We start from the raw sequence: 16,875 nt of genomic DNA, 5'->3' as shown, positions 1-16,875 counted from the left end.
CATGTTAAACACTCTGTAGACTAGGATACTCAACCGACATCGATTACCCCATCCTTAGGACTTCTATCTTATTGATTGATATTGCATTCCTGAGACCGTTATTCATCTTGCTATTTAGTTCCTGTTTAGACTCGATTTCGTTTTTACTCACGTTTACTCCTTGTCATACATTTTTGTTTCTAGTTTTGTAACTCATTTCCATTTTGCATTCTGATCATTCTAGGATTGTTAGACAAACACTCTTTTTGAATTGGCTTGACTTGTGATTGCTTGATTGCTAGCAACATCCCATTTGGATTGACACCTTAAGTACTACAACACATAAGGTTAATTGAACCTGCTAGGACACACAAAAATCCTAGTATCAATTTGGCGTTGTTGCCATTTGGGATTTGTTTTGCTACATTTGAGATTTCAAGATTTGCAAGATTAAGTTCTGTTACACTTATCATTCTGAGTACTAACTTGCTTTGGTTGTCTGCTTGTTTGTTTTGCATATCAGGTACTTGTTGATTGCAACCTTGCATGCACACCAGGTCAAGAGGACATCAGAATCTCCTTCCTGCCATTGACGACATAAATCGGTTACAAAGACAACGACCAGCTCGTCTTCTCGCCGATCATCCCGCACCAGTCACTATGGAACAACCTAACAGACCTGATCTGCGACCGCGACACATTGGTGCTGGAGATGCACCGAATAGTCATACTCAACGTGCTGGAATCATCCTTCCTGCTGTGCAGAACAACAACTTCGAGATCAAAAGTGGTCTGATCTCCATGATCCAAGGGAATAAGTTTCACAGGTTGCCTATGGAGGATCCACTCGATCACATGGACGAGTTCGACCGTCTTTGCAGTCTCACCAAGATCAATGGAGTAAGTGAGGATGGTTACAAGTTGCGACTCTTCCCATTCTCCCTAGGAGACAAAGCTAATCAATGGGAGAAAAACATTCCAAAGGGATCCATCACCATTTGGGAAGACTGCAAGAAAGCCTTCCTGGCCAAGTTCTTCTCTAACTCCAGAACAGCACGTCTCAGGAATGAAATCTGCAGCTTCACTCAGAAACACTCATAATCATTTTGCGAAGCCTGGGAGCGTTTCAAGGGTTACCAGAGCCAGTGTCCACACCATGGTTTCAACAACAAGTCACTGCTGAGCACTCTATACCGTGGTGTCCTTCCAAAAATCCGAATTCTGTTTGACACTGCCTCTAACGGTAATTTCCTGAACAAAGACATTGATGAAGGATGACAACTGGTTGAGAATCTCGCCCAGTCTAACGGCAACTACCATGACGACTATGACCGCACAGTTAGAGGCGACGCTAGTTCTAAGGATAAGTACAAGAAGGACCTAAAGAATGTTAATGACAAGCTTGATCGCCTCCTGCTTAGCCAGCAGAAGAATGTCCATTTCGTATCTGAGGATGACCCTTTCCAAGTTCAAGATGGGGAGGGTGAGCAGTCTGAGGAGATCAACTACGTCCATAATCAAGGTGGATACAACAAGGGTTACAACCCATATAAGATGAACCCTAATTTGTCTTACCGGAGCACCAATGTTGCAAATCCCCAAGATCAAGTGTACCCTCCTCAGCAGCAACAACAAGGTCAACAAAAAACTTTTGTGTCTTACAATCAAGGATTCATGCCTAAACAACAATTCCAACAAGGTTATCAGGCTCCCTCAGGACCACCACCAGGATTCCGCCCTCAATCAGTTCAGCCTACTCCAGCTCCTGATCAAGAAATGAAGCAAATGATGCAACAACTTCTTCAAGGGGTCAAGCTAGCGGTTCTCTGGAAACTGCCAAGAAGCTTGCTGAACTCAGTCAGCGCATGGAGTGTTCATACAATGATATGAATGTCAAGTTTGAAGCTTTAACTCCAAGATAAAGTATATGGAAGGCAAGAGTGCTTCTACTTCTTCCCCAACACCTGACCAACTACCTGGAAAAGCAGTTCAAAACCCCAAAGACTATGCTACTAGCCATGCCATCACCTCCCAAGCTGTAGATGTACGGCTCACTGAGGACAATGAGAGTTTAGATGGGGAGGATTTTCTTCAAGATGAAGTTCAGATAAAGGATCCCGTCGATGTGCTCAAGGATCCAATTAAGTCAGCCAAGCAATGTGATCCTGAAGCTACTAAAGAACCCGCTGCTCCCAAGGATAAACCTGTGAGATTCATTCCTCCACCATATAAGCCACCTCTACCATTTCTAGTGAGATTTAAGAAGCAACTTACTGAGAAGTATAAAGCTCTGTTCGAAAAACAAGTCAAGGAGATTGAACTTAGGATGCCGTTGCTTGATGCATTTGCACTTGTACCTCAATATCAAAAGTTTTTAACTGATTTGGTAACAGAAAGGACCAAAGAGAAGGAGGGATAGCTAAAGGAGCTCAAGCTAAGGCTCTGGAAGATGAGAGGGTAGTACATGTCATAGGTGGGGTTATTCATGAATGCAAGGCTGTTATTCAGAAGATGATTATCTCAAAGAAGCTAGAGGACCCTGGTTCTTTCACCTTGTCTTGTTCTCTAGGTCCATTGTACTTCAAAAAGTGCCTATGTGACCTTGGTGCTTCAGTCAGTCTCATGCCACTCTCTGTAGCTCAGAGGCTAGGATTCAAGAAATACAAGTCATGCAACCTCCGCTTAATATTGGCTGATAGGACTACTAGATTACCTCATGGTCTACTAGAGAACCTGCCTATCAAAATTGGACAAGCTGAGATTCCTACTGACTTTGTGGTGCTGGGAATGGATGAAGAGCTGAAAGATCCACTAATCATGGGAAGACCTTTCTTAGCTACATCTGGAGCAGTCATTGATGTCAAGAAGGGGATGATTGATCTCAATCTGGGTAAAAACTTCATGATGAAGTTTGATATCAAGGATTCTAAGAAGAAACCAACTATTGATAGACAAACCTTCGTGATTGAAGAGAAAGATCAGAAAGTTGGGTTTGACATCTTTGAGGGTGTGAATGAGGCAGAAAAAGAGGTTTTGGTAACCAAAGAGAAAACTCAAAGTGTCACTCGATCACTTTCCAACTCGAGTGCAGTCGTTACCCTCCCTAAGCGTCAAGACCTACTTCCTAATCACCAACCGCAAGAGACAAGTCCTCCCGCGCTTGACAGTTTGTCTGAATTCCAAACAACCAAGATTCTAATGGATATAGTGACGGAGTTAACAGCCATGTTGGAGGAGATGAGAGGGCAAATCATGTAGCTTCAGGGAAAAGTTAAAATTTCTTCTCCAAGAAAAGTAAGGCAGAGGTTGGGGATAATGAAGAAGAGAAGATCTTTTCTCATTGAACCTGGGCAGAATGTTAAAGGGTATATGGCTAGACAAGACATTCTAGAGGGGTCTACAAAACCTCTCTATGACCCTCCCAAAGCATAAGGAGTATGCAAAGTCAAGCTAGAGACTTTAAACAAGCTCACTTGGGAGGAATTCCCAAAGGTATCATTGTAAATATTTTTTAGGATCCTTGTGTTTTTGATTTTTGTTTTTTTGTTTTCTGGTGTTCAGGAATCTACAGAAGGGAGTATGAGCAATACAAAAGAAAAAGTGAAAGTAGCAGTCAAAAGACCCAATCGACCAGGAAGCTCAACACGCGCGGAACTCGACTCGACCGGCACCAGCACATCACGCTGGCGACTCGACCTTCCTGACTGCCTCACTCGAGTCGCTGTTCTCGCCATTCCAAACCGACGAATCGAGCCGACCTTCCCGACTGCCTCATTGGAGCCGCTGTTCTTGCCGTTTTGAATCGACGAATCGAGGTGACCTTCCTGACTGCCTCACTCGAGCCGCTGTTCTTGCCGTTCCGAACCAACGAATCGAACTGACCTTCCCGATTGCCTCACTCGAGCCTTCGTCTGCAATCCGGTTCCACTCGACCGACAAATCTGTCTCGCCCAAGAAACCACCGCTCCGCTTGACCGACACCGTTACGTTCACAGCTTCCACTCGACGCACGCGAGTCATCACCATCTTACCAACGCCACTCGTCTCATGAGTCCAGGGAGAGAAGGAGACGAGGTTCGCGAGATTCCAGAGCCTCCTTAAGTCATCGATCAGCGTGTCGTTCTGCAGCTCAAGATGAGCGAGGGGTTGAGGTTGAGCAGGGAGATGAAGCTCAGGGGTATTATCAGGGTATGCAAGCGGTTGAGCAACAGATGAAACATCAAGGTGATTATCAGCCTACGGAGGTAGTTGTCTTGGTATCAGACCATGGTGAGTCTAGAGTTGATGACATGCAGTGTGACAAGCAGCAGAACGTGTATCAGAACACGCAATCGGTTGAGCAGCAAGTCGACCAACCAGCTGAGGTCACTCCCGCGGATCCCGAACAGGGCAAGGGACAGAGTCAGTTTCATGCTCCTCGTTGGGCGAGCACCGACTCCTTCTTCTACTACTGAGGTATCCTACCCTCTCGTTGTATATACCCTTTCATTCATGCATTGTTTTTGTTGTTATTCTCAAATCCTTCTGCAAATTTCTCTTACACAGGAAACTGTGTAATTTAAGTTTGGGGGAGGGTTTGAGATGATGTATCTGATGTTGTGTTTTGTGATTCGTATTTCAAATTCTTGCATCATATCATGTTTGAGTCTGCATCCATCTATTTGCATAGAAAAACCATAAAAATTTGAAAATTTTCAAAAATTTCTACAAAAACAGAGTGTTCATGTAGTTTGCACTTGCATATTAGGATTGAGTCTAGTGTTATTCATATAGGGTTGATGCATTTCGCATAGGGGTTGATGATGATTGTAACCTTGTTAGCATGTTAAATTCAATAGGATAGGATCAAGGCCCTTGTTATTAGTTCTTTGATGCATGTTGATTGAACTTGAAAATGTAAGATTGAAGCATGTTTTGAATTGACATCATTTCCTATCTACCTGAACCTAATCTTGACTTGCAATTATCCTGTTATGCATTGAAGTTGAACTCATGGATACCATATACATACTTGGATTACCTTTCTCCTTTTTACCACCCTTATTAATCCAAGTAGTTGATTCCCATCTTTGGAACAGTTCCCTGCACCCTTGACCAACCCCATCTTTCAAGCCAATTGCATTCTTGAGTGTCAGGCCTTTTTCGAGTTGAGCTTGTAAGAAAGTGTTAGGTTTTAACTGACAAGAGTAGGATCCTGTGTAGTTCTAGTTCCATTATCTGGACTAGTAGGACTAGGTGAGAACTCGATTTTGGGTATTGGGATGGGATTTGTGCAGAAAAGTGAAGAGTAAAAGAGAAAGAAAAAGGGTAAAGAGTCTTTAGGAGAAAAATGCGTTTTCGAGGTTTGCAAGTCTAGTATAGGATTTGGGTTGAGCAAAGTAAAAAAAAAAAAAAACGAGTTATTGGTTCTGGGCATAAAATGAAAAGTTTAGACAAGGAAGAGAAAGTAAAACACTTAAAATGTCTAGAATTCAGAAAAGAAAAGAAAGAGAACCATAGTGATAAAGAAAGATTTTCCAATCCGCTAGAATGATAATAAGTGACCTCCTCCTAAGACTAAGTGCAAAGAATAAGAGAATGGGTTTGAGAAGAGTTTGATGAAGGGTAGATATAGGACCAACTCCGAGGTTAGAATGTTAGAGCTAAGTTTCCTTGGGACCTTTGGGTAGACAGGATACTACTCTTGTATATATCAGTTGGTTTCAACCTTTAGCCTTCTCTTAAGCTCAACTCCTTTTCATGAGAGAACCTTGTTATGTATTGATGGAACCACTTGAGAAGGAGACCACATTTGTCTCTAACCTTTTACCTTAACCAAATGAGTTTGACGACATTGCATAGCTTGATTCACGGTTCTCTGTTAATGAATGTTAAAGGGAGTGATTGATAGGATTGCATGTGTAGATTAAAGAAATAAAGTTCATTCACCATGCCTCATAGAACTAAAAACAAGGACCCTGATTCTAACTATTTTATTCAACATGTTTTAGGTTTTGAGACCCCATTTTCAATCCTCTCTTCCATACTTTGTTCTTGTTATTTGCTTGAGGGCAAGCAAAGAATAAGTTTGGGGAGTTGATATGTATATATTTTACACTCTTTCATCATGCATTTGTTATTCATTTTGTTCTCTTAACTTATTGTTTTGCATTGTTTTTAATCTCTTTTGCATAATATGCATATCTAGGTAGTCTTTGCATTGGTCATGCATACATCTTGCATATTGGAGTTATTTCAGGTGTTTAGGAGATGTCCAGACTGTTGGAACCGAATGGAGGTTGAGATATGTGGCTCGACCAAGCATGATCGGAATGGACGTCATGTGACTCGACCGACATGCGACTTGGACGCGCTCCCAAGAAGAAGCACCAGTATCCCACTCGATCCATCATGCCTGGAATGGATGTCATCAACGCTTGAGCCACGCTCCAACATCAACACTTGAGCCATGCTCCAACATCAACGCTCGAGCCACGCTCCAACATCAACGCTCGAGCCACGCTCCAACATCCACGCTCGAGCCGCATTCCGAACTCCCTCACTCGAGCCGCTCGACAGCCAACATTCCGAACTCCCTCTCTCGATCCAACTTTGTCTTCTGTTCGAGCCTCACCAATCGAGCCAACCACTGAACTCAATCAAGCCACTCAAGCTGCTGCACTCAATCGAGCTAATTTCACTCACGCGCTCGAGCCACCATTCGAGCCACCAGTCGAGGGATATAGCTTTCGTTGTCTTCATCAAATTTGTAGGAAATTGAGTCATCTTTCCAATTCTGTTTATTTCAAGCAAATTGGAGGTGTGGTTCAAGGGTTATCATTGTTTTAGTGGATGCGTATACACCCAGCTCGAGCCAACACCACTCTGGATCGAGCCAACACCACTCTGGATCAAGCCAACACCACTCTGGGTCGAGCCAACACCCCTCCACTCGACCCAGCTTGACCAACACACTCCCATGACTGATGATCCACGACTTGGACAACCCGATTCCCGAACCGACGCTCTATCTTGTCATTTTATGTTCTAGGGTTTTCCATGTTTTTCTATAAATACATTTTGTTCAGTTTTTACACAGGGACATCTTTTATCTCGTTTTATTCTTAAGGTTTTACCTACTCACCAAAAACGTTCTTAGACTTTGTATCCCGATATCTTTTAATTTATTCAGTTATTGCACTTGATTTCTTCTACAAAGTTGTTCTTCCCATTTTTATCTATCTAATGATGCTTGATTCAATGTTTTCTGAGTTTGTATCGTTGATGATGATTTCTAGATCCGAGTTAGAGTTCTTGGGGATGTGATAGACAGTCCAATGTTAATGCTCACTAGCAACAATGTCACTCTGCCAGTGCCTCGCCTACCGGGATTTTTCCCACGTAGTAAGAAAAGGACCTGGTATCTGAGGGATCAGAGTCTAGTCAGTCTACTACTAGCAGTCTTTTCCTCATTTAGTTCGTAAGAAGTGATATGTTTCCTCTGATTTTTTTTCGGGACAATTGCATTTTGTATACCTTTATTTGGTCTTGAATGCAATAGTAAACCCCATATTCGATATTTGAGAAACATAACCACTAAGGGTACTGAAATTACAGTTGACTCCCTTACGACCAAACAAAAAACACAAGCCGAAATGACAGATGTAACCCGGAGGAAGTCTGCGATAGATTTCTTTAAGGTGGATTACAAATTGACGTTAACAAGAAGACATAAATTTTAATTAAAAAAATTATAAAAAATAATTTGATAAACCTATTGACCAAATAATAACCACATAGACTTCCTGCATTGAAATAAAATAAATTTACTTATAAACGAGTCAAATTAAGGGAGGAAAAGCTGATTAGGTTATAATTATTTGATTTAGGGTTTGCTTAAGTAGAATTCTCTGTGGACTATTTGTGGTTGACTTTGTTATGCCATCAATTATTATTATCATATTAATACCGATAATTTAACCAAACTGATAGTTGAACCTAACCGAATGCATACTGATTCTTTGATTTTAACCTAACAGGATAATTTAACGATATATATACTTCTTTCTGTAAGTCAACCCTAGTTTTTATGTGATCTCTCTCTCAAAAATTCCGATATTGTTCTATTCTCATCATTTCTCGTCTTCGAAGCTCAAGGACATCTAAGATAAGTATTTCTTGATTTATCGTCGGCGATTTGCTTTTGTAACGCTTTAGCTAATTTTGTTCGAAAATATATATGTTCTCATCGTTTTTTGTTCATTTTGCACACAGATATGGGGTTACACAGCTACACTCAGCCATCTTCTAATTCTTTGCAAGTATGGAGTGAAGGTCCACCCGAAGTAAACTTTCTTGGCCTGACTGTTGAAATTCCTGATAAATGTTTCTGCAGAAGGGAAACCGTTATGAAATGTTCCACCACAGCCAACAATTTTGGAAGGATTTTCTTTGGATGCAATAACCATGAGGTTGTTAGATTGTCTGGTGGTTTGTTTGTTTGGTATTATTATTATTTGAGTATAGATAATTTTTTTATGGTAAATTTATTTCTATGGTATAGGATGGAGAGGACCATATTATGAAATGGTGGGATGAGGCTATTATGCAAGAACTTCAAGCATGAGAGGTGGACTTGCTGACCAAAGGGATTCTATTACAGCCATCAAGGAAAATGAGGAAAATCTATGGGTCCAGCAGGAGCTAGACAAGGTGAAAGATCATATGAAGGAATTATGTCTGTCAGTTCGTTGTACTAAGATTTTTGTGTCTATCCTAGCAGGTCTCAATTAACCTTATGCAGTTGCAGTACAGAAGGTGTCAATCCAAATGAGAAACTTTACTAACAATCGAGATGCAATCAAGCAGTCACAAGTTAAGCCAGATTCAAAATGAGTTTTTGTCTAACAACCTAGAGTGAACGAGATGCAAGAACAAAACGGGTTTGCAGAACAAGAGCTAAAATACAATAACTTAAGAGAGCAAAAACAAGCTAAACGAGCAGAGACAAATGAGCAAGCTATTGGAACAGAAATAAAGAACAAGCTTAAAGATGCATAAACAATCAGATAAGATAGAAGTCCTAGGGATGGGAGTAATTGATGTTGGTGGAGTCTCTTAATCTACAGAGTGTTTAACATGCCACAAGCAAGCTATCCCTAAACAATGAACATCACGACTTAGCTAATCCAATCTCTTGACAGAAGCTACTCAAACTCAAACACTTCCAAACCTAGCTCTCGCTAGAGAAACATGATCAAGCAGGCATGACAAACAAGTTCATTCACGTCAACAAACACCCTAGACAACTAATCTCTTAGGCTAGGAATGTAAGTCTCTGGCACTAGTTGGTCAGATATCATCATAGCAAGCAGTTCCTCTAGTGCTACTGTTTCTCTCACCACGGCTCTGAAGGAGACTTTCAAGTTGAGAGATTTAGGTCCACTTAAATATTTTTTGGGTCTTGAAGTTGCAAGGACCTCGGCTGGTATATTTGTTTGTCAATGTAAATATGTTTTGGACTTATTGGATGAGACAGGACTATCGGGGTGTGCACGATTACCTATCCCTATGGATCCTAGTGATGTCTTAAACACTGAAACAGGGACGTTATTGCAAGATGTGGAACAATATCGTTGGCTGGTTGGCAAGCTCATGTATCTTACATTCACGAGGCCTGACATTACTTTTGCGGTTCATAAGTTGTGCCAATTCACCTCTGCTCCACGACAACCTCACTTGAATGCTGTCTATAAGGTTCTCCACTACCTTAACGGCACAATTGGTCAAGGTACGTTTTATTCTGCAAATTCTGATCTCAAATTAAAAGGGTTTGCGGATGCAGATTGGGGTCGGTGTAGTGATTCAAGGCGCTCTGTTTTGGGATTATGTATGTTTCTTGGACCATCATTGGTCTCTTGGAAGTCAAAGAAACAAGATACTATATCCATGTCCTCTGCAGAATCTGAGTATAGAGCTATGGCCGTAGCAGTGAAAGAGATTCTTTGGTTGAGAACACTTATGCTTTATTTGTGGGTTGATTCTTCTGAAGCTTTTGCCCTTTATTGTGATAATACAGCTGCTCTCCACATTGCCAACAATTCTGTATTTCACGAACGCACCAAGCATTTGGACATGGACTGTCATATTGTTCGAGAGAAAGTTCAGTTGGGCATCATCAAGACAATGCATGTAGGGATTGAACATCAATTGGCTGATGTCTTAACTAAACCATTATTTTCTACCCAATTCTTGAGACTAATTCGCAAAATGGGTGTTATTAACATATACACTCCATCTTGAGGGGGAATATTAGATATTTAAATGGTTTAGTCTTGGTTATGTACATAACCGGTTTGTACCGGATACACACTACTTGTATATAACATTTGTACTCTGCATTAAGTGTGAATAACAGAATCTTTAATCTGATCTTCATCTTCTTCATCGCTCTTCTCTCTTCATCATCTCATCGATTCTGTTTATCATATTCAACTAATACAGGCTTCTCGGGTTTTGTCTAGAAGGAGAAGAAAAGATACTTGTATACGAGTTTGTCCCAAACAAGATCCTCGATTACTTCCTCTTTGGTATGTGAAATTACCTTAAATATATGTATTCATGATATTTTAATAAGCTTCTCTAGGTGAGATCCAAAGTAGGTAGCTAATAAATACTTTTGTATTTGAAGACCCTACAAAGCAAGGGCGGTTAGACTGGACAAAACGATACAACATTATAAAGGGAATGACTAGAGGAATTATTTATCTTCATCAAGATTCACGGCTCGCAATCGTACATCATGATCTCAAAGCCAGCAACATTCTCCTAGATGCCGATATAAACCCTAAAATTGCTGATTTTGGAATGGCAAGAATTTTTGGGATCAACCAAAGTGGAGCTAATACAAATAGAATAGTTGGGACACGATATATGTTTATTACTCTTTAGTCTTGATGTGTCCTGTTTACCAAAGCTCAAGAATCTTTTTCGCCATTTATGTACTTCATATTTTTTGCTTTTTTTTTTTTTTTTTTTAAATTCTTGCAGGGGTTACATGCCCCCAAAATATGTGTTGCATGGACTATTCTCAACAAAATTTGATGTCTACAGTTTTGGAGTTTTAGTTCATGAGATTATTGGCGGTCGAAGTAACAGATTCGTCCACCAGAGCAGGCACTACAGTAGAGAATTTGGTCACATATGTGAGTACAAAAGAAGAACTTCTTGTTAGATTATCAAATGCTTAACTGTGATTAAATTACCAGTAAGTTCTTGGTTGATGATCTGTGTTACAGGCTTGGACATTGTGGAGAAGCGAGTCGCCATTAGAACTCGTGGATTCAACCATTTCAGAAAATTGTCAAACCGAAGAAGTGACAAGATGCATCCACATGGCACTTCTATGTGTTCAAGAAGATCCAACAGATTGTTCCAGCTTGTCGACAATCATGATAATGCTCACTAACACTTCCCTCATTTTACCCGTTCCTCAGCCATCTGGATTCTTTTTTCCAAATAGACATAACCAAGAAAGAGATGGTGTCGAGTGTAGCCAGTGTACGACCAGGTCTGATCCACAAACTATCAATGATGTAACCATTACAGATCTTGAACCTCGTTGAATTTATGTTCCATTGAGAAATTGGACCTGTTTAACATAAAACCGCGTTATCAGTTGTGAGATATATATACTAAATTAAACTTATGTATTTATAGCTCTAAATTTTGACGTGTTCTTGGTGTCACATGTTTGTAATTTTGTATGATAAGCCAAACCGGTTAGTTGACTTAATAGGTCCTATACTATTCTAATTTCTAAGTCAATAATCTTGACCAAAACCGGTTTTACTGTGTAACCACCAATGCAATGAAACTGACACTTAAATTTAATAGTACCTACTTTTTTTGTCTACTCCATCACTGGGTTAGTGGGTTTGCTTTCGTTCCAACATATCCCTTATTATATAATGTGAACATAGAAAATACCTTTGACTTTGACTATCATACTCGTTTTTATGACCGTGCAAATTCAGTTATGTAGACGACAAAAAAAAAAAAAAAACAAAGGACCACGTTGACAGTTGACGAATTCAATATTATAAATTTGGAATAGAAACTTCGATGTTTAAACTGGTAAGAAACGGACAGATGCATAAACACTAAACATAAAGATTTTGCTTTAACAATAATCTTGAAGAAACAATGAAACAGAGGACTCTGTTTTCAATCCTCTGTTTTGTCCTCATAAGCTTCGGTTTTGCTTCAGTTTCAGCTCAGAAATGCACGGAGGACAAGGGGACTTTCAGACCCAACAGTACTTACGACGTAAATCGCCGTCTCGTCCTCTCTTCTCTTCCTTCTAATGTCACGGCTCAAGACGGTTTATACTACAACGGTTCGATCGGACAAGAACCGAACCGTGTATACGCAGTTGGGATGTGCATCCCAGGATCAACATCAGAAGACTGTTCTGATTGTATCAAGAAAGCGTCTGATGAATTTTTAAAGAATTGTCCTAACCAAACAGAAGCGTATTCATGGCCAGGTGATCCCACGCTTTGCTATGTGCGTTACTCCAACACTTCTTTCTCTGGATCTGCAGATCTTGACCCGCGCTCACTGCTCTATAACACTGGGGATATCAACTCAAATCTAACAGAGTTCACGACAATATGGGAAGGATTAATGGCTCGTATGATTTCGACAGCCTCCACAGCAAAAAGCACACCTTCTTCTAGTGATAACCATTACACAGCTGATGCAGCAGCCTTGACACCTATCCGGAATATATATGCCTTGATGCAATGCACGCCGGATCTTTCTTCTCTTGATTGTGAAAATTGTCTGCGACAAAGCGCAACTGACTACCAGTCATGCTGTGGTTAGAGGCAAGGAGGTGTTGTTATGCGGCCAAGCTGCTTTTTGCGGTGGGATTTGTATACGTATTCCAAAGCTTTTGATAATATTACGGTGGCTTCTCCTCCTCCAAAACCTCCTGTGACTGTGCCACAACCTGCAGGTGATCAGAACAACTCGACCGACAATGGTTAGTCTTCCAGCTGTGGAATATCTATTATGACTGTAAGCAGAATTGAAATATATGAGATTGTGTTTTTGTGTGTGTTGTGAAAAGATAACAAAGGAATCTCAGCTGGAGTTGTTGTGGCTATTACCGTTCCCACTGTAATGGCCGTCTTGATACTGCTGGTTGTAGGATTTATTATTTTCCGGAGGAGAAAACCATACCAACGAGCTGAGATTGAATGTTAGTTTCTTTGTGTTTTACCTCTTTAGTCGAAAGGGCAAAAATCGAAACATAACTAATACACACGTTCTTTGCAGCTGAAAGTGATATTTCAAGTACAGATTCATTGGTATACGATTTTAAGACAATTGAAGCTGCAACTAACAAGTTTTCAATGAGTAATAAGCTTGGTGAAGGTGGATTTGGTGCGGTTTACAAGGTAAGAAAGTCTCTGTTTTCCATTTATTCTAAGTTCATATAGGCTAACTTATAATGTTTGTTTCTTCAATGGTATGTGTAGGGTAAGCTTTCTAACGGAACTGAAGTAGCTGTGAAGAGACTGTCGAAAAAGTCAGGACAAGGCACAAGAGAGTTTAGGAACGAGGCTGTTCTTGTGTCAAAACTTCAACATAGGAATCTGGTTAGGCTTCTTGGTTTCTGTTTGGAAGGAGAGGAGAAGATTTTGATCTATGAGTTTGTCCCCAACAAGAGCCTTGACTTTTTCCTATTTGGTATGGTTCCTTTCAATATTTTTGGCTTATTAGAAAGGTTCTTCTTGAGCTTTGTCCTGATTGATTGTACATTGATATGTGCAGACCCTGTAAAGCAAAGTCAGCTAGACTGGACCCTACGATACAAGATCATTGGAGGGATTGCTCGAGGGGTTCTGTATCTTCATCAAGATTCACGTCTCACAATCATACACCGTGACCTCAAAGCAAGTAACATTCTCTTAGATGCAAATATGAACCCAAAAATTTCAGATTTTGGATTGGCAACTATTTTTCGAATGGAGCAAACCCAAGAGAACACAAGCCGAATAGTTGGGACCTAGTAAGTCTTCCTCGTAACTTCTCATAAGTTCAAGTTTTCTGAACATTATTTTGTTAACATAGTTTTTGCTGTGGGTTACAGTGGTTACATGTCTCCCGAGTATGCAATGCATGGTCAATACTCAATGAAATCTGATATCTATAGCTTCGGAGTGTTAGTTCTTGAGATTATAAGTGGAAAGAAGAATAACAGCTTCTACCAAACAGACGAAGCACATGACTTGGTCTCATATGTAAGTTTTGAGGCAATCAAGTTCCATATTAACCTATAGTTGTAAGTGTTTGATTGATCTATTGATATTCTAGGCTTGGAGGCTTTGGAGTAACGGGACACCATCAGAACTCGTGGATCCAGCTATTGCTGATAGTTTTCAAAGAAATGAAGTTGTTCGATGTGTCCATATCGGTCTTTTATGTGTTCAAGAAGATCCTTCTGAGCGTCCGACATTGTCATCCATTGTTATGATGCTCACTAGTAACACTATGACTTTGCCCGTCCCACGACAACCAGGTCTTTCTTTCCAGAGTAGAATTGGAAAAGACCCGCTTGATACGGACCAATTTTCAACGACCAGGTCTCTTATAGGGTCTGTTGACGACGCATCGATCACAGATTTGTATCCTCGTTGAGTATGAATGATTACCTTCTTGCCTGACTCCTGAATCTATTGGTGTTGAAAATAAGTTAAATTGTTTTGTTGTAGAATTTTTGTAGTACTGTAATTGTAACCACAAGCATGCATGAGATATATACCATTTACGCGTTTCTTCTTGAAGACGTAACAGTGATTTTTTTTCTTCTCCAAATTAAGCCTACACAATGATAAAGAAGAGAATTCCATTCAGGTTGAAGAAAGTAAAATTAAACCTGTAAATATTGTCTTAAATTGCAGATGTTTCTTCTGTAAGAACTTAACAATGAAGCGATCCTTACAGAACTGACCATAGCATTTTACAGTTAACAACATATAATTACAGATAAACATGCAATATTTCTTATGTCCATGGAGAAAAAAAAAGGATGCTTGCAAAATTAGACCCCTAACTTGAGTCAATTGCAAAACTAACCATCTCTTTTTCTCTCTCCAACATTTGCCACTTTCTCCCTAATAAATCCTTATGTGTTCATTGTATTCAAAAAATGTTATTATTTGTGATTTATTTGAATTTCTTGCGAAAATGTTTATTACATTCATATCATCATCTTCTTCTTTTATTTACGGTTGAGCCACCACCATCAATTTTCCAACAACCATGAACAACCAAATTTGAACCTCTTAATGCTTCAACAACCTGAATTTGTAAGCTTAAATAACACTCAATGCTATGAGAACTTCATTTTCTTCCATCTCCTCTCCATTTTAATCCAAGAAAATTTGCAATTGCATTCATCTTGTTATATGTCATGATTCTTGGATAGTGATTAAATTGGCGCTGGGTTTCTTCCGTGGTGACTAAAGACAACGTCCTCGGTGTTTGACATTGCGAAACAACCACCGTAAGGTTATTTTCCGGTAGATTTCATGATTTTCCTTGTGTTTTGTCGAAATTAGACTTCATTTGTTAGTCCAACCGTCATAATATCATGTAAAGTATACTATGTGGTCAGTTTTGCAATTTAAAATTTATCGAGTTTCGAGCCCGTAGACTAAAATTTCAGTCTCCTTAATTTCATTTGAAAACAAAAAAATATGGTTTAGACTGCATTATAATATTTCCAACGGATACTTCGTTTGCAGTCTACGAAGGTGTATTTTTGCAATTGACCAAATTCTTGACTTTTTAGTATGACTGTCGGACGAAGTCTTCTTAGAATAATAAAATAGTAGACTTCTATAGTGGCTATTTTTGGGGTTGACCAAAATATAAAAGCATTAACCGTAATATTATTGATATAAAAATATTTATTTGACTGCAAAAGAAGTCTACTAGTTAAAAAATTAAAATGTTGGTCAATCCCAAAAATGACCACGGCAGACTGCAAATGAAGTCAACATTCCTGGAGACTTCTTACTTAGTCTAATTGGCGAAAGTCAAACTTGGTCAATTGCAAAACTAACCACAACGAAGATTACTTTTTCTAGTTGACGGATAGATGAAGTCTACTTGTTAGCTAGAAGTCTACTACAAAGTAAATGGTTTGGTCAATTGCAAAAATAACCAGCGTAGACTGTAGTCGAAGTTAATTTTTTCAAACTTGCTAAGAAGTCTACTCTGTTATTTGTTTTTAATTGCAAAACAGACCAAAAAATTAACAAAGGAAGATAACGAAAGAAGTCAACTATCCTAGTAGACTTCATACGGTGTCTGCTTTACTAAATTGTAATTGCAAAAATAGACCACACAAAATAGACTTCAAGGGAAGTATCTTCATAGAGGCTAGTTTATGTCTACGATGTTGACATCAACATGAAGTCGTCATAATTTGAAAACCAATTTATTGCAAATTGGTGAATAATTTTAAAGATTTTATTGTTGTATTCTTTGATATATCGTATGTACTTCGTTTTGTATGTTTTGACATGATTAGGTTATTAAATTAGACTTATTTAGGAAGTCAAAATGTTGGAGTTATCTGTGAAGTCTGAAGAATTGAAATAGTTTTTAATTGGAAATTTATAAAGATTTTTTTTGATTTTTAGTGCGTACGTGTTATATCGGTTATGTACTTGCCTATGTATATTTTTACGATGATAATAAATTATACTTTTCGATCAATCATGTTTTTGGTTTTCTTAGGTTATTAGGTTATTGAGTATTTAACTTGTTGATTACTCTTTCAGGTAAATGGCGCAAATACTTGTTGTTTCGGAGTATGGCTGACGAGAAATGGGTCTC

General features: G+C 39.3%; 1 protein-coding gene, 1 long non-coding RNA gene and 1 pseudogene across 2 annotated transcripts; all 3 read left to right on the top strand.

Moving 5' to 3' along the window:
* LOC109127248 (uncharacterized mitochondrial protein AtMg00810-like) lies at positions 9,529-10,260 on the top strand. Its single transcript, XM_019231812.1, has one exon. It carries the CDS (start codon positions 9,529-9,531, stop codon positions 10,258-10,260), a length of 732 nt encoding a protein of 243 aa, XP_019087357.1.
* LOC104722701 lies at positions 10,373-11,331 on the top strand. Its single transcript, XR_757241.2, has 3 exons — positions 10,373-10,547; positions 10,649-11,162; positions 11,256-11,331. It is a non-coding gene; the product is annotated as an uncharacterized LOC104722701 (long non-coding RNA).
* LOC104722700 lies at positions 12,108-14,830 on the top strand (annotated as a pseudogene).

Source organism: Camelina sativa, chromosome 11 (genome assembly GCF_000633955.1).
Source record: "Camelina sativa cultivar DH55 chromosome 11, Cs, whole genome shotgun sequence".
Lineage (NCBI taxonomy): Eukaryota > Viridiplantae > Streptophyta > Magnoliopsida > Brassicales > Brassicaceae > Camelina > Camelina sativa.
The sequence above is the reverse complement of the archived record's forward strand: the minus strand, read 5'-3'. Positions and strand labels throughout refer to the sequence as shown.

Coding starts and splice junctions, on each gene's coding strand:
- LOC109127248 (XM_019231812.1), top strand. CDS start 9,529: ATGGATCCTAGTGATGTCTTAAACACTGAAACAGGGACGTTATTGCAA.